The sequence below is a fragment of the Parastagonospora nodorum genome (assembly GCF_000146915.1).
Source record: "Parastagonospora nodorum SN15 chromosome Unknown scaffold_3, whole genome shotgun sequence".
Taxonomy (NCBI): Eukaryota; Fungi; Ascomycota; class Dothideomycetes; order Pleosporales; family Phaeosphaeriaceae; genus Parastagonospora; species Parastagonospora nodorum.
In genome coordinates, this window is record NW_001884551.1 from 1,415,489 (window position 1) to 1,438,705 (window position 23,217).

Sequence of the window (23,217 nt, forward strand, 5' to 3'; positions counted from 1 at the left end):
CTGTGTCGTCCGAATACCTGTCGGGTGTGGCACGCAGCATGTTGTGGTCACCTCATGCTCGCGTAATCTTATTACGCCAATTTCCGCTGCATCAGGTATTGCCAAAAGACTGCTTGAGGTATTACGTGCAAGACTATGGCTTTTACCCAGCTGCCAGCGATGCACTGCTGGTTGGGCGCGTACAGGCGGCGCGGCCGTGATGACGCTCGATCGTCCCCCCTGATCCGCAAAATCCGAGGTGACGCTGTGCTGTAAGTATTGAGTAGCATCGATATGAGGGCCAATGCAGATGCCATCAGCAGCGCAGCAGAGATACATGGCTTGACCGCCGTAGCGAAGTAAGTTGGAACAGCCAGGCTCGACGCACAGAATCCTATTTTTGGCGTCCCGCAGATATTGTGGCCCCGGCGGCGCTAGCCTCAAGCGATCCATCATCGAATCCGCTCCCCTGCCTCATTCGTCGACCCCGGACTAGCTTTCATCAGGGTGAATTGCACGCTGCGACTCTAACGTGCACTCCGTCCGCCGCCATGACGGCGCCCTCGACTCAGGACATGGGCGCATCGCTCCAGTCACCCACCGGCGTCGAATTCTGGCTAACGCTGACTGACCCAGCTGGTGCTCACTACTGGTATTACTACTGCTGCACGCGGCCTCGGTCTACTAGATGCAGCATAGCTTCTCAGCCTCCTCCACTGCTACTGGCTGTCGCCTCCACCGCACGGCCCGCAAATGTTGGCGGTTCACTCGGCCGGCGACCCTCCAAACTGCCCGTTAATGCGCATGGACACTTTCACCGCGATTTCCTGCCAGGCGGTAGGTGGCTAGCTGTGGCGGCTTCGACCTGCGCGCCCAAACGTCTCCGCTTCCAGACAGGCGGGCAGGGGCTGTACTCGTCTCTGGCCATGCTTCGGCGAGCTCGCGCTCTATGAGAGCGCCCCCCAAATCTGCGCCTGCTACTCTTTCACCAGGGTCGGCTTGCCGTCCGCTCCTACAAGGTCAACGATGCTCGCCTACCAATGGCATGAACCACCATCTTCCTTCAGGCCAAGGGCTTTTACTCGAAGCGGGACGGGGTCCATAGAGCTTAATCCCCACAGGAGTTACACCGGGGCCATGTCATACGAGCATGAGCCAGCCCCGACCCGTCTGTGAATCACCACCATTACTGTAGCTCCCGCAAGCTTCTCTCACCCTCCCTGCTAGTCTCGCCGTCACGCCGTCTCTACCGGCTGCCACCCAAAGCTCCATGGTCCGCCCCTCGTGGCGTATGTGCTATTTGCGTGAACGCTATCGAGCCCTAGCCGTGGTTGGTCCCGTCCTTGACCTCTGGTCTGTCTAGTCGGTCCCGAGCAAAAGTCACTCTGCGCGTGTGCTCGGCTGTCGCCCCAGTCACCTCTTCAGCCTGTCGAGCCTCTAGTCTCATAACCTTGTCCGGAACATGCATGCTTAGGCCGCCGGGGGCACGTTGCATGCACACTTACCAGATCTGCCGTCACCTCGTCCTGTTGTACTAGCTACCTATCCGCCGTAGGCTGGCTTTGCGTCAATATCTTCCCTACCCTCAATCTGTCTAAGCTCCATTTGTACCTGCACTTTGCGCATATATCACCAAACGTCCGTCTTCAGCCTCCTGGAAAAACACCCCGTTCATCCACTACCGGTTTCCGACCACATTACCCTCGCTTTGACGACCGCCCTCCACGATCTACAGCTTGCATATACTCAGCCCCTCACCTACCCCATTCACCCATACATCTAGTCCAGCATCAACTAGGAATACTGACTACGAATTCACGACCTTTAACGACCCTTAACGCCAACCAACACGCTGCGCCGCATACCCACCTTCGCTGTAAAACTCTGACATCTTATACTGGACGACATGGCTGGTCCAGGTGGAGGTCCTTCTAGGCGCAGTCACACCAAGTCTCGCAAAGGTTGCAAGACGTGCAAGCGGAGGCATATCCGCTGTGATGAGACATTCCCGCAATGGTATGTCCTAGCTCCACCTTTGACACACAGGAGGCTACTGACAGCGTTCCAGTCGCAATTGCACTAAGCATCAAGTTCGTTGTGATTACATGGACAGTCCGACTGCCATGATGCCAGAATCTCCCCAATCTCCACCGCAACCGAATTTGCTCTGGACGCCCGAGATTGAGGCCACAATCGAGCTCTGGAGACAGACAGGGGAGTTTCCCTTCCCTGATCTTCGGGTATATCCGCAGCCGCAATGGCATGCCTTATCACGTACCGATCTTCGCCTTATACATCACTTGTCCTCCATCTCGAACGAGATGTTCCGAAATAGCACTTCCAAATCGACACTATGGACAGACATGATGCCCAAGTAAGGTGCGACACATTTTCTCGACGGATTGATCGCTAACAACCCAAAGGTTTCTGAGCATCGCTGCAGCCCATCCATTCGTTATGAACTCGATTCTTGCATTCTCTGCATCTCATCTCGCATGGATTTCTCAATCCACAGAGACACGGAATCTGGCTTTCCACCACTCGAGCATTGCTCTTAAAGGCTTACACGATGGCATCACGACTTTCACAAAACTGAATTCAGATGCTGTGCTTGCCTCTTCACTTCTCCTTGCATGGCAAGCCACCGATTGGCGTGGCTGGTCTTCCTTGGTAACAGGCACCAAAACAGTGATCCAGTCCATGCAGCCCTGGAGACACGAATCCTTGTTTGCCGAATATATTACAGAGCATACACCTATGCCTGATAGACATTTCATGAATCCTATCAGCACACCAATGTCACAAGAAACACGAAGAGAACACCTCAACGCTCTAACAGACATCCACGCCTCTCTACAGAGATTGCAGCCTTATCTAAGTCAGAACGATCAAGAAACGAAGTGGGTTGAACAGTTGAAAGGCTACCTCGACCGCCTACGAGCATCCAACCAACCTCAAACGCCTGAAGAGCAATTCAATCAGCTGTACGCCCTCCGAAAATGGTTGTTTTGGGTACCTATTTCGCTTTTAGCAGCGAAGCGTGGAGACATCAACGTCCTCATCGTCCTGGCACACTTCTATGCCACTGCGCTGGCTTTGGAACCCATGTTTCCCGACGTTGCCTCAGTCTTTGTAGCAGACCTTTCCCTCCGTCCGTTGCAAGACATACTTCAAATTGTCCAAGCGAACCAGGATCCGCGGTACAACTCAAGACTGCAGACCATGTCTTATTTAGTCCAATTTCCTATTGATGCGGTCTCAAATTACAAGACGAGACGCGACTGGACACGTCAACAGGCCACGAACATGTCCCCGATCCAACAACCATCGTATGCGCTTGAATCCATCAACCTGGACCTGGAGAACCAGATCGCTCAGTATAGCTATGGCCAGAGCTTGAGTCCCGCATTCGCACCTTCGCCATTAACTTTCCTACCTCCTGGCATGTCGCCGACACCTACCTCACCGTACCTCGAAGTCCCGCGGGCACCCGTGGATGTATACGGCGCCTCCAACTATTCAACACCAATGGGCTCGCCCGCGACCCTACTACCGCCATATTCGGCGCCACAAGAACATGCATTCACGTATGGAATGAATACGGGATATCCCAGTGGGTTCGTGCCTACACCTATCTGGACGTGAACGACGCAAGACTTAACGATCGATTCAGGAATATTCTAAGAGTCGCTTCTCAAACTCCAGTGTTCGGCACCACGCCTCAGCATGGAAGCCAGATGGACGCAGGGCAAAGTCAAGGATTGCCTTCCGCACAGGCGCCCAACCAATACAGTCATCCTTAGGATCGGCAAGGCTTTGCCCCAGGGAAACGCAGGGTGGAGATGAAACGGTTCAATGGTCTCAATGACGCCCACGCGCCTCATCGCGTTGGAGCAGATGACCAGTTTCCGTCGCTAGGCCTTGCTGTGCCGCCCCTCCAACCTTTCATGTCTGCTGCTAGCCGAGATTGAACTGGGCAGCGACCCCGGACACCAGCCGCAATGGTCAGCGTCGTTTGGATAGTAGCCGGGCAAGAGAGATATAGCGATTGCTTTGGTGCACTGGCAAATTTGCAAGCCTCATGCATGTAATTCTCCTGTTATGTAAGTCTGTGACGGAATTTGGACGGAATTTGGACGGAAGCGTGATACCGACTTCTAGCGCGTCAGACTCATGAGCGCAATGCCTGTGCATTTGAAAGCACATGCGACGAACAAAAATCACTGCACTTCAGCGTTGAGCGTGTCGATGCGATTCTAGCGTAATGCATCATATCAGCAAATTCACATGGCTTTCTACTACCTCCATCTTTTCTCGGCTACATTCCAGTTTAGACCACATGGCTACAGAAGCGACAGAGAAGCCTAACATTTGTGACGGGTAGACCATTTCAGACGATAGTACTATACGACAACACTGCTCGGAACTACAAACTTTACCGATGCAGTGTGTGCACCCAGGCAGGCAGCAAGTTGCGATAGCTTCCATGTCATGCACGGAAGAATTAAGGTTATCTAGGCAGAGCCTAGCGTGCACGCTAGCAAACACTTTTCACACCGTTCCCCGGCCTTTTATCCTAAAATAACTTTGTCTTGCCCACACGGCCAGTTCGCCAATCGATGACAAGTGATGTCACCCCATCCTCCGTCAGCGACCAATATTTCACCGGGACTCACCTTGTGACATATGTTTCAGCCGTCTTATCGATAATCAAATAATCTTTCCTCGATGCTCTTATCGCACGTAGAGACGGTTGAATCTGACCGACTTGGTACCGATAGACTAGTCATTACGTACATAAGAGAGGCTAGGCTGATGCCCTTCCACGCCTTACCACCAAAACCTGCATGCGCTTGTCCCTGATCAGCACTAACTACTGTGGTACAGCCTATCCCCAAGGAGAAGTTGCTAGCGACAAGGATAAGCCGAAGCACGACCACGCACAGCCACTCTTCAAGTACCGCGTTCAGTACTCCTATGAGATTCCAAGGATGAATAATGAGCTGACCGGTGAGGCATGTGGCTTCAGGTTGACCGGTAGGCATACAGGAAGGCTTTCTCAAAGACTTACGCGCAGCATGAGGATTCTGCAGCTGCAGGGGACATCGGGACACGATCCGCTGTGTGCTGCACGCATCCTCGTTGTACCGCACGACTGACTTGCTTCCAAGAAACCATGCAATTCTCTCTATCAACGACACCAACTCTCGCCTAACTCAACAGCACCGGGGCATCGCCGAAGTAGCCAATCCCTCGGCACCTCGCATCCCGGGCCTGCTTTGGTTCCCGCACTAGGTCTGTCCCATCACAAGGGTTAGCGAGGTTGAAACCTTTTGCTCGGGCGATCTCTCGCTCTGGGTTCCTCCGCCCGTTTTCGAATTTCTGGGCGTCTCCAGTCTCTAAACTGCCTAGATCCTTGCTCCGCTGGCATGGCGGATGGATATCCGCTCTTGACATGTTTTTTTGCCACGAGCGGCACTGCTAGCGTGTGTTTCGGAACACGATTAGTCCCGGACCCGCTGGACATTCGGTGATTTGGGATAGCGATTTTATTCACAATGAGTGATAAGTGATCACAGCAGGTCAGCGTACTCAGTACTTGAGAGGGATCGAAGACAGTAAAGCCATGCGATATGCAGGCGATGGTTCTGCAGTTGCTATTTGCCATACGTTCTGGATCAATAACGGCAGTGCTATCTTGAATGAGACATTCGTTAATCCGTAGGCGGCTCGTCACGACAGCCTCATCATCGACGTTAGCACCCTTTCGGACTACGATAACACCCGTTTAAGATGGTTCGCATCGAATTCAGATTGTACATAGGACCGATGTATTGTTTCTGTATGATCGTCGCCAGGTCCTTCACCGCCAGAAATCTCTGAGCAACAGTGCACACCAGGAAATTAGCGAATGAAATGCCGTCGCAGTCAGATTCCGACCTCGGGAGCCCACATCTCTCGCCCATCCCGATGCAAAAACCACCGAGAAGTGCTATTTCGAGGCACGGTAGTTTGGTTTTGTTGGCACGTGGGTACCTGGGATGCAAAACTTCGCGATTCCACTCGGAGACGTCTCCTCGCTCCCAAGATCTCGGCGCCTTTTGCTGTTCCATCGGCAGTGGATCTTGGACTAAATCAACAATCCCGGGAAGCGCGCTTTGAGAGGCAGGGACACTGATCTACCGCGACATGGTGTTGTTACCTTACGTTAGTGCCTGCGATGTTTGGTCCACGGTCAAGCCACTCTGATGACCCGATGCCGTCGATCACGTGGCGGTACTTCGCACTGTGTTGCGAGTCGCGGAATCATACCACCGAGGACCGGACGAGTTGGCACCGAGCAGCGAGCCTAACCTCTGAGCCACAGTTTCAAGCTTTGGACTAAGCATTTGCCCGCTCGCGCGACGGAACTTGCCTAACTTGCCTGTTCTTCTGGAATTAATCAAGTAGCCTATTCGTGGGTGTGCCTAAGACGCTTCGAGATAGTACTGCGAGCACGATGTAAAGGCCGTAAGAAGATGCTCTGACTACAAGAACGCCGATGCTCTTGGATTTAGGTGACGAGCTTGGTGCCAGCGAAGCTGGCGTATCCAGCGTATTCGTGTTCGCGTTCTCGAAATACTACGGACAGACCGAAAAACGAACGCTTAATGTATAGGTAGACGTCATTGTGCGGATCTTTGAGTATCAACAGCCATAATTGGCATGCTTGGCCCATGTTCATGGTCAACTTCATTCCCAATCATGGTTTGAACAAGGGCGACTATCTTTGAGACTGGAGAAGAGCAGTATTGGTCCGGCGTTATGAAGTCGACCTAGGAAATCACTACCATCGCCATTTCTACAAAGTTTATGGCGGACGTGTTGTTCAATCTCAAAAGATTAGCTACACGAACAAGAAATTGCACATTACTTACTCGAATCACGACGATCATGTCTGCCCAAGAGAAGGTATGCGAAGACCAAGTGCTGCATCCATTAGTGCTCACTGTGTCCAAACTCCTCGAATCAAGGGCAATCTAGTCAGTACTGGCATTACTTACTGGCAAGCTACTGACTTTCTGCAGGCTCGCAAATAACATGACACTTGATCTCCGATATGTCTTTCGGCTTTGAATAGAGCGCGCATGAACTACGGCAACACTTCGACGCTTTTCGCATACACATTTCGTTCTCTCGATCAGCAACATGTTCATATACGTCCTCTCTGCCTTCCCGCATATATACCATATCGTCCCTTCATGTCGGCGAATAGCATGCTAGTTTCTGCGCTTTTGGTGACTAAAAGCTCCTTTCTCGATCAAGAATGTTTGGAGTGAGGAATATATTACAGCTTTGCACATGTACCTGAACAATATGATTACTGCTCCGTGTGCTTCGTGCATGGAGGGCTATGCTCACAGGGAATGCGATGGATACATGGCGTCTGCGATGCGATTAAGTATGGATGAATAAGAGAAGCCGATGAATGGACAAAGTAAGCAAGGTGATAGTCAGTTCTAATCGTCGCTACCATAGACATTGCTGCTGAGATATTTTCACTTCTTCAAATGTTTGCCACGGCTGAAATTTGGATCGCTTCACCACACTGCCTTTTCCCTATCGATGGTACAATCACTTCAAGTAAACGCCCGCTATGCAACCCGCGCCCATGCTGCCTGGTTTCCTATCTACACTACATCCGCCCACTCGCCCGCGGATCCTCGGCCTCTTTCCTCCTCCAATCCCTCATCTCCTTGGTCCCCATACTCCCCAATCCACCCTCGCCTCTTCTCTCCCACCCACCCAGCCTGACAACCACGCCCGTCGCATTATCCGCGCCCTCACTCCCCGTACTCGTCTCAACCGCGAAGCTCACCACATCCCTCGCGCCTTGCTCCGGCGTCTTGGCCTCCTTGACAATGTCGACGATTTCTTGATCCGACAGATGACCCGAGACGCCGTCGGAACACAAGATCATGAACGCGTACTCTGCGGGGGCCAGCTCGACGCGGCGGATTTCGGGCTCGGCGCTGACGCCCACGCGTTTGGATGCCATGTCACCGAAGGCGCGGGTGTTGGCAAGGCCCGAGATGCGCTCTTCGCCGAAGGAGTCGGTAACGAAGGACGCGGCAAAGCGGCGGAGTCGGGTTGCTTCTTCGGGGAGGGAGGGGTGGTGGTTGGAGGTGAGGGGCACTGCGAGGCCGGTTGCGGTGTTGCACAGGAGGATGCGCGTGTCGCCGACGTGTGCGGTTATAAGACTTGAGGGGGATGAGGGGTGCCAGAAGGGACTTGGTGTGGGTGTCGAGATCAGAGCGATGCTGCAGGTACTACCGCCCTTGAAGCGATTGGCACCGCCGATTGGTTTCTCGGCGCGTCGAGATGGGTGTCCCAAAATATCGTCGTCGTTGAGGGCTTTGTCTGCGCGCACTGGATCTTCGTCCTTCTTGCCGACTTGCGCGGCAACGAAGTCGTAGTCTGCCTTTAGAAACGCGTACTCGAGGACAGTTTCGATACCGATGCCTTCGTTGACATCCGCTGGTATTGAGGGGTTGTTTGTGGATCGCTTATCGATTACGTCCTTTTCCGCTGGGTGTCCGCGTCCGCCAGCGGACATGGAGAAGTATTCGGGCTTGAAGCGGCGGAAGTAGCCTCCGACGAGCTCCTTCCAGTCCCGGACCAGCCGCTGTTCGAGAGTCCTCGGCTTTCCGTATACTGTCGGACTGCTTGATTGAGGGAGCGCTGTCGGCAGGTCCATCTTTGCGCTTCGATCCTGGGGTAGGCATGTCGCCATCGCTGCCTGAGCTTGGTGGCTTCATGGGCTCGATGCCAGGTGGTGTATGCGTTTCAATGGCGTCTAGGCTCTCCTTGTCCCTCTGCACCCGATTCTTGTCGCCTTCATCTTTGGTGCGAGGATTTGGCTGCTGCCCTGTGGACTGTTTCCCTAGCAAGCTGCTCTTGAGCTCAAATTGCTGCGTCGCCTTTTCGAGATAGTCGTGCAGCTGCTCTCTCAGAAAGCCAGAGCACTCTGCTCCGCCATGGCCGTCAAACACGCCAAAGTAGAAGACCTGCGGATCTCCCGTCACGCCTACATCCGGCGTCACCTCGCTCTGGCTCTTGGGGTTCCTCGTCAAGGACATCGGCCGCCGTTTTGCGAAAGCTGGCAGGTCGATTGTGCCTGCTTGGTATGCATCTTCGTTGCTACGGTCGGGTTCCACGTGACAACGAGACGCCAAAATGGTGCTTCGCGCTCTTCAACGGTATGCGCACGACGGTCATGTCACGGGATGTCCCCAGCATCGCGGCGGGCAATCTGTTCGACCTCTGGGCATCGTAGGGCGTGCTCTTGTCACGCGGCAACTTGTGGTGCACGCCATGCTGGATGCGCGAGTCGGGATGCAGCGAGGTCGAGGGTATGTGCGTGATGAAGTACTCGTGGAAGCAGCGACGTTGGCGGGCATACGGGGTTATCGATGGGGTGGGCGAGGGGTATCGCGAGACAGGCGCGCAGGCAGCGCAGGCAATTGACCGCCGGCGACTCGCCCGGGGCAGCTGCAACGAGGGTTTCCACATGCTGTCCCTTGCGGCGAAGGAGGCATGGTGTGGTAGTGCGGGGAGCCTATGTCATGGCGTCGCCGCGTCGGTAGGGCTGCCTGGGGACAACCACTTCCAAGCCCTCACTGTCGCAGCTCTCGGAATTCGGCCTTTTGTACCGGCAACCTGCATGATTGGCCTGCGCCACGTGACGTCTGCCTCTTAACTGCCATCTATCTCAACTACAATCACCACGAACCCCTCAACACCACACATTCCACAAAGTCGTGTATCGCGGAGCACAGCATGAAGTTCTAGTCCCAATCTGCGAGGGCGAGGCCTCCCCTGCTCGACCATGAACCGCTAGCACCGAACAACTCATACCAGGTCCGCCCGGATCCTGCCAACAATGCTGCAAAGTGCGGTGTACACAGGTAAACACAAGTAAACACGTCTTGTTACTCGTGCATTTCCTTTCTCGTGCGCTTCTCTCCACCTTTCCCTGTCAAAGTGCGCCTCAATCTTAGCCCCCGAGCCCACAACGCCGTTCCGCGCCCGCCTCAACAATGGCAGGGACATTCCGCAGCCTATAGACTGTTCGCCTGTCCAAGAAAGTGTTTCAACTTATCTCTACACCTCTATCAATACTTGGGCACCCATGGTGTGGCCAATAGGGGGCATCCCGTCCCACCTTTACCGTCCAGACCGCTACTAGCACACGTACCAACGCATTCACCGCCGACCCACTTTCGCTGGTAAGAGGAGTCAGATAAAAACAACAATGGGAATGTACAAAGGTACCTCACGAGAGCCTCGATGGCTTTCCGCTCATACCTCATATACTATCTGCGACTTTTCCCATTTGAGTCTTCCAAGTACTTGTTCGAGTATTTGTCGCTACCGCCCTCCTCTACACTTTACACCTGCCAGGCCCAGGACCTCTTCAACACCGGATCTCTAAGCTTGCAACAATGAGCTGCGCCATCGGAAACATGATGATTGCCGTTGCTGGCGGAATGGTCGACTGGTCGCACCGCCGCAGGTCCCGCAGCATTACGAAGCCTATCGTTCTCCCTTCCAGTCGGGTCATGAAGGATCTCAAGTTCACACGTCGCGCAACAGACCTTCGATAGTCGGCCGCCTTTCTGGTATCGACAGAAGATAGTAGCCCACGCTCTGAATTTGCAATGGCCTCGTTCGCGCCTGCCCGTCGTCTGCCACGGTCCACCATCCTTGCGAATTTCACAAGGCCCCTACGTGTAGCCGCAGAGAGTGCTGCTTTCAGCCTTTGCTTTGGCCACTACATAGTAGGGGGATGGTTATCATTCAGGCACCAGCAGCGTGAACGAGGTCCTTGCAAAGTCAGATCTAGGGTTGCCATCTTCGACACCTCTGCCTGGCTGCAACACCTCATCGGCTTCTTCTACCACCAGGCTTCTTCCACTTCGTTCCAAGCCATCAATGGGCCGAGCGCAATCAATGTCCTATGTGTATCTATCCGATACCAGGAGCACCAAGTGACAATACTCCGAGTGTTCTCTCTCAACTCGCGCAATCAAGCTTACCAACTGAGCATTCACATCAACGTCAAAACCGCTGGCTCATCTTACAAGCAGCACTACCTGCAACCGTCACGGAAATTCTGTTTGCACATGCGCTTGCCCCAATCTAAGCTGAACACATATCCCAACCGGCGCGCCAGTCTAACGCAGACGATATCGTATGCCTTCGCAGTGCAGCTCGACAAAGCATGTGCAATGACTAGAATTTAGTCAAAGTGCTTCGATTATACCTAACCCGACATTTGATCCACTAGTCATCGAGCTTAGCGGCACACCTATTGGGTGGTCTTTCAGTGCGTACTTGCCAACGCTATCAGCGGCAATGACTCGAGCTAACACAATACAGCATCCTCCTGCATGAGCGTGCCATATATTTTCCGAGCGGTGACCGTTTTGAAGAAGCGTGGCAAATTTCCCACGAACCAACAAACGCTTTTCACGCAGGGTTCAGAAGCAGAGCGTACTTGAAGTCTTCACTTTCAGGGCTTATCATCATGCACACTAGCCATCTGCTTAGAATTTCAACTTCCATTATCTCAACTTCTGTCATTGTCGCAGAGTACACGTCGCATATGCTGAAGACGTCTGGATTCTGGCCGGTTTCCACGTCGAACTCAGCTATAGACGCGATCCTGGCACCCTTGTAATTACAGCCTTTTAATCTTTGCCCTCGAATAAACATAATGCTTGCTCGACATTTTCTTGCTTTGTCCCATTGTACTGGCCGTAACCACTGTCCATCTGTTATAGTTCCCCTCAACCAAAGGAGCTACAGCAAACTCCAGCCTGTCTACTCCTCTATCTACTGCAGTCATACTGTTTCCAACGGGCACTATCAACAAGAATGCAGTAATTTCGCGAAGAAGATCTGATAGAAGTGCCTGGTTGTCGCTTTTGTGAGCTAGTATTCGCCACTGACCTTCACGATGCATCTTCCGCTCTTGATCATCTCTCCGGTACATCTCACACCTCCTCACGACAATGAGCACATCAGTTCATGTCATCAAGGTGTGTACGACTGCCGTTAAGGCCCCCCAAATGGAACGTGTTTAGTCCACTGGGTATACACGTCGCACCATTGATCGCCGTAATAGTGAGAGCTAGTCTGTTGTTGCCGCCAAAGTAACACAAAGCTATGGCACCGTCTTTGAGGATCTAGACCGCGCACCTCCAGGCTATTCGCCGGTTGCTCAAGGCATTATCAAATGGGCTTGTTGCCTTCGACATCACGGTCCATGTCTCAGGCACTTATCATCGTACGTGCTCAAGCACGACTATCATAGGCCGACCCAATCTACGCATCGGCCAGCTGCACAGACAATCGAGCTCGCGGGTACTCTACCCCGCAACAAGGCAGCAAGGAAGTGTATGGCATCCATTGTTCTCTATTGTGCGACCGGCACGCGTACTGCTTACTCCAGGTAGCCGAAGGCGCGTGCTCAAAGATCGTGCTCCCACGCAAGACGAAGGTGTGTATAAGTTGGTCACCGTCTGCTCTGAAACCCATTCTGATATCATACAGACTTTCTACCAACCTGAGAGCGATTCCACTGTAGACACACTTGGGAGATCGGCTCCATCAGCACCATCCCGGTAGCACTTCCGGCAGAGTGAGCTTCGAAGCACAAATAGTCACCCTTCACCACCTCCAAACGCTTTCACAGTCTCCGCTTGCCTCCCTCTCTAGGGCGCTTCTACAGGCCCACTTAGCCCTTCGCTTCCATTGCGACACGGTCGCGTCAGGTTTGGCGCGCGTCCGCTGGGCTATATTATAGTAGGCTTCACCTCCCCCTCCTCTTTTCCCCTTCAGCAGCAGCGCCAACTTTGTCTTATTATCACAGGCTCTGCCTATAACTGTTACTAATTCGATCTTCTGGTGTAGGCTTCTGTACATACGTTCGCGGAGTTTGGCTGGAGACGAAATCGGTCAAGGTATGGCGAATCGGCTTCACTTTCACCGCACTGGGCTATATGCTAACTGAACTCTTTACTAGATGAGCACCGAGGACAGCTTTGTGCAGGTCTTTGCAAGCTTAGGCTTGAACGACACCTTTGGTCCGGGTCCTGGGGTTGCCAGGCTGCCGACGTCTTCTGCTAATGGGGCACCATTAGCAGCAAGGAAGCAAGTCCAGCTGCATCATCCCTCTGCAGCAAGCGCAATCAAAGCCAACAAGGACGTGACCTTGTGGTTGCAGCAGAATCGGCCTGATGTGCTTGCACAGATGGCACAACAAGGCAATCATGCCAACATGGGCATGTTGCCAGCAAATGTCGCACCTCCAATTCCTGGAGTTCCTGTTAACTTCGTTGCTCCGCAAGCACCAATGTGAGCACTCATCAAAGCAAGGCTCACCAAATCATTCACTAACTTCTCTACTAGGGTGCGACACTATGGTGGTCTTGCTAAAAAGTTGAAGCACTGGAATTTGCAAATGACCCAGCAAATGATCGACGCCAACGAGCAGCTCTTCAGCGCCGACCAGGAGCTTCGTTCAGCAAATCAGCAAGTTTCTGACTTGAAGTATCAGCTTGTCGCGCAGAATGGGCTTCAGCGACGGCAGAACCAGAAGTCGAGCACAGCTTTCTCGGCCAGTGTTGCATACGTCAAAAGCCCGAGTCACGATCTTTCTGCGAAGCGGTTTGCAGTCCGCTCAAATGAGCCCACTCTGGTGGCCCCTTCACCCACGAGAAGCATTTCAGCAAGCTCTTCTGGCCCACCGGCCACACGTACCACACCCTATCTTCCTTCAACACCGAACCAACATGCGGGCAAGCGACATCATCGCACCGCAACCCCAGAGCAGCGTGAGATCCGCTCCATCATGCAAGCGCCAGTATACACGCTCGGTATGGACCCTCAAACCGACCGTGGCCTACTCAGCGACTTCTTTGAGGCGATCAAGAACTGGGCTTCTGATTACACCGTCCACCTCTGTACCCTTTCAGCTGAGCAACTCCACAACCTCGCCGTCCACAGCGCAATTGCTAGCGGTCTCGGCCCGCCATCCAAGCTCATGATGCTCGTAACAGAAAAGGATATGCTCATCGCCATGGTCACCGCAGTCGTCAGCCGCTACATCTTCGCCCGTACCATTGACGAACACGGTCTATACCTCAGCGGCCACGCCAACGCGCAGATCACAGAGCAGCTCGCATACGAGTGGACGCAACTATTGCCATCAGAGCATGAGAAGAAAGATGAACTTCTGCAGCGCCAGAGAGCCATCTACACCGCCATCAAAGCCCAGTCCGACCACAAGTCCTGGCGTACTACGTGTGCTCAGATCTTCACTGACTCTCTCCTCTCTTCTCTGGACGGCCTTCTCACCAGGACCCTCCCTCCCCACGTACTCAAGTACCGCGCACATGTCATCCAAGAACTCTTCGTCAAGGGCTACCGTATCGGCTTCCGTCTCCGCATGGCTGCTGTGCGTTGGGACTTCCATTGGCCACTTCACGGCGCGACATTCGGTGGCAGCACGATGGTCAATGAGTCAAGGATGCTGTATGGAGATGTGATGAGGACCATGAGAGAGGTAATAGCGAACGAGGAAGAGCATGTGGTTAGGTTTTCGATCAGCCCGACGATCAGGAAGAAGGATTGGGGCGTTGGAGGCGGCGGCGCGGCACAGGTAGTCCACTCAGGATTGGTACTACTTACGAGGCGTGGATGGTTGTGAGTTCAGGTGTACCCGAACATGAACAGGACAACTTTGAAAGCACGGAGTTGATGGTCGACTATGGATTCACGGCGTTGACGGAAGGCACGATATCACGAATCTTTTTCCACATAGGTTGTGAACTCAGGTATACCGGGATGTGAGCAGGACGACTTCACCAGCATGGAGTTGATGGATTCACGACGTTGACGGACGACACCATACCACAGATCTTATTCCACATAACAGGATATGTGTGGTTTGCTTGAACATACATACACAAACAATCCCACTTCTGTACAACACCAGAAGAGCTACATAGACAACCCACGAGCAAGTGTGTACATAATAATAGACCAGATAATTCCCCTCAAAACCCTGCTCCTCGCCATGCTTGTCCCTGTTCTCGGTCCCATGTCCCAGCCAATCTACCCGCCCGCATAAATGTTCCCCACCCCCGATCCGCGACGCGCACTGCGGCAGGAAGCGAAACGGGCCTGCCCTCGCTTCAATCACTTCTACATGTTCACCGCTTGATCAGTGCAGACTCTCACCGTACATGCGGCATAAACACACGTGCCCATGGGCGATTTGAACGCAGCATCGGAGAAGAGTCCGGTGGGTCATGGTCAGAGTATCAGAAAATGCCACCTACAGTCTCGAATGCCACCAACCCACCAAAACATTTTTCTGACAGCGCTGATCGGCTGTGTTTGGACGCAGCCAAAAAAAAAAAGGCCCGCAAACCTAATCGCCGCCGTTGCCAGATCTGTTGTTCCGCTGTTGCGCGACGTCGCGCGTTGCAGAAACGAATCCGGGTTTTGCGTTCCCGAGCTGGGTAAATGCTGAACTAGGCAGGTAAAAAGTTGGGCAGATTTGCAAGGGGGAGAGATCGGGGAGGGGCGGTGGAGATATGGGTAATGGTAATGGTGGAGGTGGCGGTGGAGGAATTGGAATTTTTGTGATTCGAGGGGTCTATTCGGTGCCTTAATGGTATGTGATAATGAGTGCGAGAAATGGACAAAGAGGTACCGCCCAAGTTGGTGTAGGTATTGTCTAGATAGATAGGTAGATAGATAGTAATAGAACTTCTAATTCGCCACTACGAGTTCCTGTTCGGCGAAGCAAAAGCAGAACGCGTGCGGGCGATGGGATATCAAAAAAGAAGTAGAATCATCGCATGCCGAGTCAGGAAACTTAACGAAATGAAAACAATTAAATTCATGGCAGCTAACACTCATGCTTTTGAGCTCAGCTCGGCATCGACATAGCGCGGCCACGTGTTGGTGAAGACTAGGTACTTGATGCTCTCAAACGCCGCGTCGAAAACTTCCTCTGAAAACTCGCTGGGCACAATGCTCCGCGTGCTCGCTGTGCTCGACGTCGTGCGGGTCGACTCGAGACTGGCCGGGCGGCTGAGCGTGTCTTCCCACGGACACACAACGTTCTCCCTTAGGCCTGGGGATTTGAGCGCGTCTGGTGTACTGCTGCGAGGCATATATGGATCGAATTCGACTTCGGAAAACATGTTTTGCAGCGTCTTGAAGATCTTGTATTCGATGTTGATGGGTGTCTCGGCAGTGAAGGGATTGACGAGAGTGAAGTATATGAGCGATGCGTCGTTAAACATTTGGCGGCGCTGCGCGGTGGTGACAATCTTGAGGCAGCACCACTTCTTTTTGAAGTTGCGCACTTCGCGGAGGAATATTGTGTTTTCAGCCGTGAATTCGCGGGACGCGGCCCAGGCGATCAGTGGCTCGATGCTGTTCTCAATGCTGAATTCTAACGCTTGCATCGATGCTTTCGACTTGAGCTCCTTGCTGAAGATTACGGTCGACGACTTGGTGGAGTGTGTAGAGTGTGTAGAGGTCAGGGATTCTGTCTCGGATGTGGATGTGGACCGCTGGCTTGGCTTCGATTTGAAAGCATCGCGGAGTGGGATGACGATGAGTACTTGTTGACATACGATGAGCGATGGTATAAACCTGCAGGGAGTAAGTATATGTTCATGTTACCAGTGTCGTAAAATCATGTTTAAATGAGCCCGGCGTTTGTGTACAAAGAAACATGTTTAGGTATGGGTTACACTTACCATCCAGCTGGCGCAAAGTAATTGTTGATGCTCCTTACACCTCCGAGGTTCGAGAAGGTGAACGCGATCCATAGTGGTGTACCGGGGAGTCTGTGAGAATTGTCAGCAAGTATACAATCTTGCATTGGACCAGACCTACCCTGCAAGAATTGCAAGTCTAGTCTGCCATGCCCAAGAGTGCACATCCTTAATATGACGGATCTTCCATAATATCCACGGTCCAACAATAATAGTCCAGAAAAGCTGTACGAAGATGGATGGGATCCTACGGAAATGTCAGTAGCTGTCAGTTTATTTCGTAAGAAAGTCATACCATTCAAAGCCTCTGCGGCAATCACGGTATGATGCCTCTTCACCAAAGAAGCCATAGTAGCCGTGGAAGCGACGGGAGCCAAAGAACAGAATGATGGCGGGAATTAACTGCTATAGTTAGCTGATGTAGGCGTCATATGCGCCGGTATACTGACTGAGACTGCGAATCCTACAATGGAGCCGACGTAGACCTTCATGGCTGCGTCAAGGTCTGTCCATGCTTCCCAGAGGCCCATTGGCGTGTATGAAAGGCGCTTCCTACGAGCACCTTCCAAGTAGTTGCGCGTCAGCCGACGTTGACTTTCGTAGGCTGTGAGCACTCTAGCATTACAGGCTGCAGAACATTAGCAAGCTCTCAGGAGTCGGGATGTCTAGAAGCGCACCTTGAAAGAGAGCCATGCCTGATGGCAGGAAGACGGACATGATCCAGAATTCAGCTGAGCATGGAAAGAGTCCGTTCCATGGATAGACAAGCAGGACAAGTACGAGATATACATGGAGTATCGATATAGCTGAAAATATAACTTTAAGGTTCCGTATCCGTACGCAAAAGGCTGAGCGGTGTCGATTGAGCAAGAAGAGCTCGCCAGCCAACACTATCGTATACAATATGGCGGCGATAACGTAGACGATCCCAAGAGCGTCAGTGTTGGGCGCACCGCCGTTTAGGTTCCGGTTGCTTAGAACCGGCGCCATCCTGCCCATAGCGTGATTGTGCTCAACGAAGTAGTAGTTACTGATCAGCGGGTCGTGAGGCGGTAGGAAGTATAGACTTTTGGGACCCCCCTCTTACTTAACGGGGTGAGCTTGGGACTAGTGGCTGAAGGATCGAACGACGTGGTACCGAGGATGCGGCACAGTCAAGTCAGGGTTGCAAATCGCGAGGGTTGGGAAGCACAATGCTGGGCAGCAAGTAAACGTCAGAGGTTGATGCGTGACGGAAACCTTGCACATGAACAGAGAAGACTGTCAAAAGAGAAGAAACGCAACAAAGTTCAGCAGCAGACCAGACGACGAATGGGCAGCAAGGGGGCGTTAAGTGTTGGTAGGTCGGATACTGCCGAGGAGAGCTACATCGTGACACCCAAAACGGTGGGGGACATCCCTGGTACAACACGAAGGGATAGCCTTTGGTCCAGGGAGAGACGCGTGAGCTGCAGCGCCATAGCGGAGCATGGTATCACCAAGGGCCGCCAGCGCTACACAGACTGCTACGCTGCCATACCATTAGCATATATCGCCGGTGCGTGAATCTGCTATATGCGTCGAAACCTGGCGACCTGCAGACGCAGTTCATGGCCGAGTCGGAGATGTTGTCGGGATGAGGTGGCCGGAGAGATCGGTGAAAGAGGATCGTGCATGGGATCAAACTGTGGCTGATGCGCGCCGTTCCTGCCAATTTCCAGACGAATTGGGTTTCGGCGCTCGGCGTCGTGAACGCCTCTTGCGACCACGACCACGACACGGCGTGCACAATATATCCGCTGAGTTGGATTGCGTGATGAGATGCTACACGACTTTCAGCGGGCTGTATCGTCGCCCTCCATCATGTACCATGGCCTTCTCACGGGGAGCGGCTGCGCCTAGTGGATGGTTCATGCAGGTACGGCACAGCTTGCGGCCCAGCACACTGCATAACGCGCCTGGAAGAACTCCTCGATACTGCGACCTTGCACGCTAACAAGCCGATGCGACCATGGTTCTCCAGTCAATGCGATATCCTCAAGCATCGCCGTTTCGGTTTCATCAGTGCGCAGTCCCTGTTGGCTAGCGCCAGCCTTGCCTTCATGCAGCTCACTCATCCCTCGCGAATGGAGCAATTCTCGGACCCGCCTTATGTCGAATCTCACTCTGGCACGTGTAAGTCTCATACCATACCTTCTGGAAGAATATGCGATACCTCTGCGTTTCTCGACAAGGTGAACACCGTACATGCACCGGACGCCATCACGGGATACATCGCCCCCATTTGGCCGAATACCCACTTTGCGACATCTGGGTCGGAGGCGCAAAGCCTTCCGGCCTCTCGTTGGTTTCTCAGATACAGGTAACTGTTTCTGTCCCCGGCAGCTGATGCGGGGAAAGAAGCCGGTCTTACAGGCTGCCTGACTCGGTCCTGGCATTGGAGCAGAACTTGACGCCTTCCAGAAGAAGATGTTTGTACTACGCCAGAGGTCATAACACAAGACGCCAGTGCACAGCAGTGGATCTGCCTCGCGATATGCGGATTCTCTCTGCGGAGGCACTCGATCTGCGCGCTGTGGGCCACAGCGATCTTGCAGAGTCAGTCTATCTGGCGATGGAGACCTCAGCTCTGCTACACAGACTGGCCCCAGCGAACCGCCGTGGCTGCTGACTTTGTTCGCCACGGAAACAAAAAGATCGGGCTCATCAATACGCAGTGCAACACATCGAACTCTGATCACGCCCTTCTTTACTTCGGCCTACACAATTCGTTGAAGTGTTGAGATAGCTATACCCGTGGAGGCTGCGCTCATCCAGAGCCCTGGGAATTAAAGCCGTTGGGGTGTAACATTCCGCCCTCCTCGTGACTTTGTGTAGCACGCTCACGTCGATCCTGTCAGAGATATCGACTGACCTCATTTCGACCTCAAAAACCAGCCATCGTCCCAATATATTGGCTAATGGCTGCGCCAGTGTGTACTACGAGGCGCCCACCCAGTGCAGCGATCAAGGACTGATGCACCCTCCGCATGTTTCAAACAAAGCAACAAACTACCAGCCCCCTTTCCTTTTGATGGTAATCCAGCTTGATGAACGAGCTGTGAGACCTATTGCCTGTCAAACAGTCGGCACAGCTTCCCCACCGAAACAAGAGGCTGTCAAACCCACATCGACTCCCGGTGCCACGCGGATTGTACCACGAGCCAATGAGTTTGATCTGGAAGCATTCCGCACACTCCCATGGTGGCATGGGAGGATTCCATGCGAGCTGCTGGTAACTGGCAGCGTGTCATCCTACCATGCGGACAGCCGTATGTTGCGCGCCCACCCCACAGAGGAACCTGACGTGCGTACGTAACTGCTACTTTGGGGTCATTGTGTTCGTCGAGACGAACTTCATTACCGTAGTGACAAGAATATATGGAACACGTCCTATTCCCTACTTGCTATTGGGCGGTATACCACTGATCTGAACTTCCCATTCGATGCCTTTGCAACACAACAATTGGCATGTCAACAGGTTGCAGCTATAGGCTGTAGTGTTACTCCCCCTTAGGGCTTGCATATTCGATCTTAGCATGGTATACTGACAGACGAATTCTTCTCCCTTCGTTCATTGCTGAGCATGAATTACAGTCACCATGGGTCTCTTCCATCGACTAGATAATAGTGCTAAAGCGGCACTCGTCTGTTCTACTTAATAGATGGCAACCGCGACACATGTGTGTGAGTTCAAGTTGGAATAATATGTCCAATTCATACGCGCAATACTGGCCAACAAAAGAAAATGTCACGATGCAAGGTACGAACACTAGATCCAGCAACAGTTCGTGCGCGTTCTTCTTGAACTCAATCTACTATCAGAGAGTAACTGTCATCTTATGTACAGACCTTAATAGACTCAATAGCTAATTGGTACGTTGCGAAGAGCTAGAAGAAACCCTTGAGATTAGACAGCTCAACTGAACTACCCTGTGGTGATTAGGATCGCGAGGCACAGCGCGCACGAAATGTTGCTGCACCTGGTGCGAATTAAAGTGGAAAAGCTGGCTATAACCTCTGGATTGAACAATAATACTATTTCATCATCATCCCAATCATCGCCTATTGAGTTTCCACCTAGTCCAGCGTGTACGTACCAGCCTACTCAATGTCAACCTTCCTGATCTCAACATAGCCAGTATCCAACTTGGGCACCTCGACCCTCAAGATGCCATCCTCAAGCTTCGCAGTGATGCCATCAGCATCGATGTGTGCCGGACTGGCCCTCGTGCCCAAGCGAAGCTTCCTCTCAAAAGGCCCGACCTTCCTCTCGTTCATTGCAAGTGTCTTGAGGAACTCTTCGTCGCCTGGACGGTAGATGACGCCAGCAACAGACAGCTCGCTCTTCTCGGCGTCCCAGTTCACGCCCACGTCTTCCTTCTTCGCGCCAGGGAGGGAGATATGGATGACGTACGCGGACTCGGTGTCGAAGATGTCAGCGTCGGGGATGAGATCCTCGTTGTCTTTGGTCTGGTTAGTGTTGGTGTTGTTGTCAGTAAACTGATTCCAGAAGTGTGTCGCAAGGGTCGCTGGGTCGAAGCCAGCATTGTCAAAGAGCCCGGCACCTCCCCATGGGCCCCAGCCGCCGCGACGACCATGACCGCCTGTGCCGTGATGGGGGTTGTGAGGTCCTCCAGGCCTGCACTGCTGGTTTGCCTGGTTTGCCTGGTCATATGGTCCATGGTGAGGTCCGGCGCGGCGAAAGCTGCCATGCTGCGGACGACAATGTCCGAAGGGCCCATTCCATCTTCCAGGTCCAGGAGGACCGCGATGACGAGGGCCACCGCAGTAGCGGTCCTGGCGGTCTCGACTTCCAGCACATCCTTCGTTGTCAGAGCCTGAGTTTCCTGATGGTCCTTCTCCGTTGTCCTTCATCTCATCATGACTTTCTTCTCTCTTTTCCTTGCCTGGATCCGCGCCGTCTGCTTCAAGGTCGGGCGCAGCTGTACTCTTGAAGGGGTTGGTACTTCCAGGCGGACCGCGATGAGGCATTCCTCGACCGCCAAAAAAGTTGGCACCTACACCCCACGGTCCGAACGCAGGCTCTTCATGGCTCTCTTTATTCTCCTGGCTAGGTTCGTTGTCGCCATTGTGATGCTGGGAGAAGAAAGGGTGGCTGTTGCCTTGCTGCTCGAGGCTGGCGAGAAAGTCCCAGAAGGGAGCTGATTGATTCATGTATGTGACTGATGGCATGTTCGCATGAGGTATAAGTATTTGTGGAGGTGTTTGATATGAGAAGGAGGTCTCACGCTTTCGCGAACTTATATGTGACCTACCACTAGGCATCAAGTCGCACGTGTGAGCGTACGTATGTCGACCCTGTCCCGCCACGCAGCCTGGAGTGCTTCTGGATACGCCATCATTTCGGCAGGGCCAATAGCGAAAGCGATCAACACTGTGCTCGAAGCAAACAGAACTGTCGAGAATACACTTCTAATGACAAACTAATCTGGTGCGTCCACTAGATGCCGCCTGACCAGGTCGTGCTCCAGGCAAAAGGTGGTTGCGTGTCTGGTGTGCTACCGAATCCAGCAAGGCGGCTTGCAGTCGGGCTTTCCAATGCTCCGATATGCGCCACATGTGGCGACCTTTACAGTTTGGAGCGTAACAGTTGCTACACGGGGAATAGAAACCGGTACCGAAGCTTGGGAACATTCAGGTTAGTTGTTAACACGGGCTTCTGAGGCCGAACATCATGCGATGGCTCCGTGACAAGGTCTAATGAAGAACGGAATAGTGCAAATTCCCGTTTGCGCATTTTCGCCCTTGTCTCATTGTTAGGCAATTGTAGCAAACATGTGTCGGCTCTGTCACCAGGTGGCGCAACAATTCGTGCCTGTTCTTACGCCCTGTAGCGAACAGGATGTCGTAGCGATAGCTAAGGCTGTCTATCTCTAAGGTCTCTTAGGGATTTAATAAAGTCTTATTAGTCCTTTGAAGCTATACAGGCGGTTGTATAGCTTGCTAGACAGTGTCTAAGGATGCCGAAAATTTAAGCAGAGCGGGCACGAATAGTTGCGGCACCTGGTGCTGTGAAAATGGGAGATGACGTCGTGTAGGCTCAGAGCCGAAGCGGCGTAAGTGGACTACGTTTCGAATGCTTGAGCCGATGCTCTCAACAAGAAAGAGAAGACAATGATGCACATGGATATCGAGGCTGGGTGGCATAGGGCTGAATGGTGTATGGTGGCGAGATGGTGGCCTGTCAGGTAGGCGCGGGGGAGGGGCAGCAGCTCCCTGACAAGCATTGCTATGACGCAACCACGCGAGAAAGACAAACATGTGCCCCACCAAACTTCAACCACTTCACCAGAACCGCTCTTCGTCCCAATTCTCCTCAAATTCTCCCCAAAAACACCCCCAAAGACCAATT

General features: G+C 52.9%; 10 protein-coding genes across 10 annotated transcripts; 7 read left to right on the forward strand and 3 right to left on the reverse strand.

Annotated features, from left to right (window-relative positions):
- Positions 1-135: 135 nt before the first annotated feature.
- On the forward strand, positions 136-475 carry SNOG_02468 (hypothetical protein; the record flags this gene model as incomplete). Its single annotated transcript, XM_001793021.1, has 3 exons — positions 136-179; positions 267-338; positions 394-475. The coding sequence occupies 3 exons, from the start codon at positions 136-138 to the stop codon at positions 473-475; spliced, it is 198 nt and encodes a 65-aa protein (XP_001793073.1).
- Positions 476-530: 55 nt separating this feature from the next.
- On the forward strand, positions 531-1,084 carry SNOG_02469 (hypothetical protein; the record flags this gene model as incomplete). Its single annotated transcript, XM_001793022.1, has 2 exons — positions 531-816; positions 972-1,084. 2 exons carry the CDS (start codon positions 531-533, stop codon positions 1,082-1,084), a joined length of 399 nt encoding a protein of 132 aa, XP_001793074.1.
- Positions 1,085-1,885: 801 nt separating this feature from the next.
- SNOG_02470 (hypothetical protein) lies at positions 1,886-3,624 on the forward strand (the record flags this gene model as incomplete). The annotated part of the gene is made up of 3 exons (XM_001793023.1): positions 1,886-1,995; positions 2,048-2,353; positions 2,403-3,624. The coding sequence occupies 3 exons, from the start codon at positions 1,886-1,888 to the stop codon at positions 3,622-3,624; spliced, it is 1,638 nt and encodes a 545-aa protein (XP_001793075.1).
- Positions 3,625-7,654: 4,030 nt separating this feature from the next.
- On the reverse strand, positions 7,655-9,531 carry SNOG_02471 (hypothetical protein; the record flags this gene model as incomplete). The annotated part of the gene is made up of 3 exons (XM_001793024.1): positions 7,655-8,673; positions 8,702-9,159; positions 9,182-9,531. The coding sequence occupies 3 exons, from the start codon at positions 9,529-9,531 to the stop codon at positions 7,655-7,657; spliced, it is 1,827 nt and encodes a 608-aa protein (XP_001793076.1).
- A 932-nt stretch (positions 9,532-10,463) lies between these two features.
- On the forward strand, positions 10,464-10,625 carry SNOG_20025 (hypothetical protein; the record flags this gene model as incomplete). The annotated part of the gene is made up of 1 exon (XM_001793025.1): positions 10,464-10,625. The coding sequence occupies one exon, from the start codon at positions 10,464-10,466 to the stop codon at positions 10,623-10,625; it is 162 nt and encodes a 53-aa protein (XP_001793077.1).
- A 54-nt stretch (positions 10,626-10,679) lies between these two features.
- On the forward strand, positions 10,680-11,522 carry SNOG_02472 (hypothetical protein; the record flags this gene model as incomplete). Its single annotated transcript, XM_001793026.1, has 2 exons — positions 10,680-11,244; positions 11,401-11,522. 2 exons carry the CDS (start codon positions 10,680-10,682, stop codon positions 11,520-11,522), a joined length of 687 nt encoding a protein of 228 aa, XP_001793078.1.
- A 513-nt stretch (positions 11,523-12,035) lies between these two features.
- SNOG_02473 (hypothetical protein) lies at positions 12,036-12,668 on the forward strand (the record flags this gene model as incomplete). The annotated part of the gene is made up of 4 exons (XM_001793027.1): positions 12,036-12,062; positions 12,214-12,310; positions 12,480-12,523; positions 12,624-12,668. The coding sequence occupies 4 exons, from the start codon at positions 12,036-12,038 to the stop codon at positions 12,666-12,668; spliced, it is 213 nt and encodes a 70-aa protein (XP_001793079.1).
- A 380-nt stretch (positions 12,669-13,048) lies between these two features.
- On the forward strand, positions 13,049-14,734 carry SNOG_02474 (hypothetical protein; the record flags this gene model as incomplete). The annotated part of the gene is made up of 2 exons (XM_001793028.1): positions 13,049-13,380; positions 13,435-14,734. The coding sequence occupies 2 exons, from the start codon at positions 13,049-13,051 to the stop codon at positions 14,732-14,734; spliced, it is 1,632 nt and encodes a 543-aa protein (XP_001793080.1).
- A 1,216-nt stretch (positions 14,735-15,950) lies between these two features.
- SNOG_02475 (hypothetical protein) lies at positions 15,951-16,508 on the reverse strand (the record flags this gene model as incomplete). The annotated part of the gene is made up of 1 exon (XM_001793029.1): positions 15,951-16,508. One exon carries the CDS (start codon positions 16,506-16,508, stop codon positions 15,951-15,953), a length of 558 nt encoding a protein of 185 aa, XP_001793081.1.
- Positions 16,509-20,858: 4,350 nt separating this feature from the next.
- Positions 20,859-22,130, reverse strand: SNOG_02476 (hypothetical protein; the record flags this gene model as incomplete). Its single annotated transcript, XM_001793030.1, has 1 exon — positions 20,859-22,130. One exon carries the CDS (start codon positions 22,128-22,130, stop codon positions 20,946-20,948), a length of 1,185 nt encoding a protein of 394 aa, XP_001793082.1. The 3' UTR covers positions 20,859-20,945.
- Positions 22,131-23,217: the final 1,087 nt, after the last annotated feature.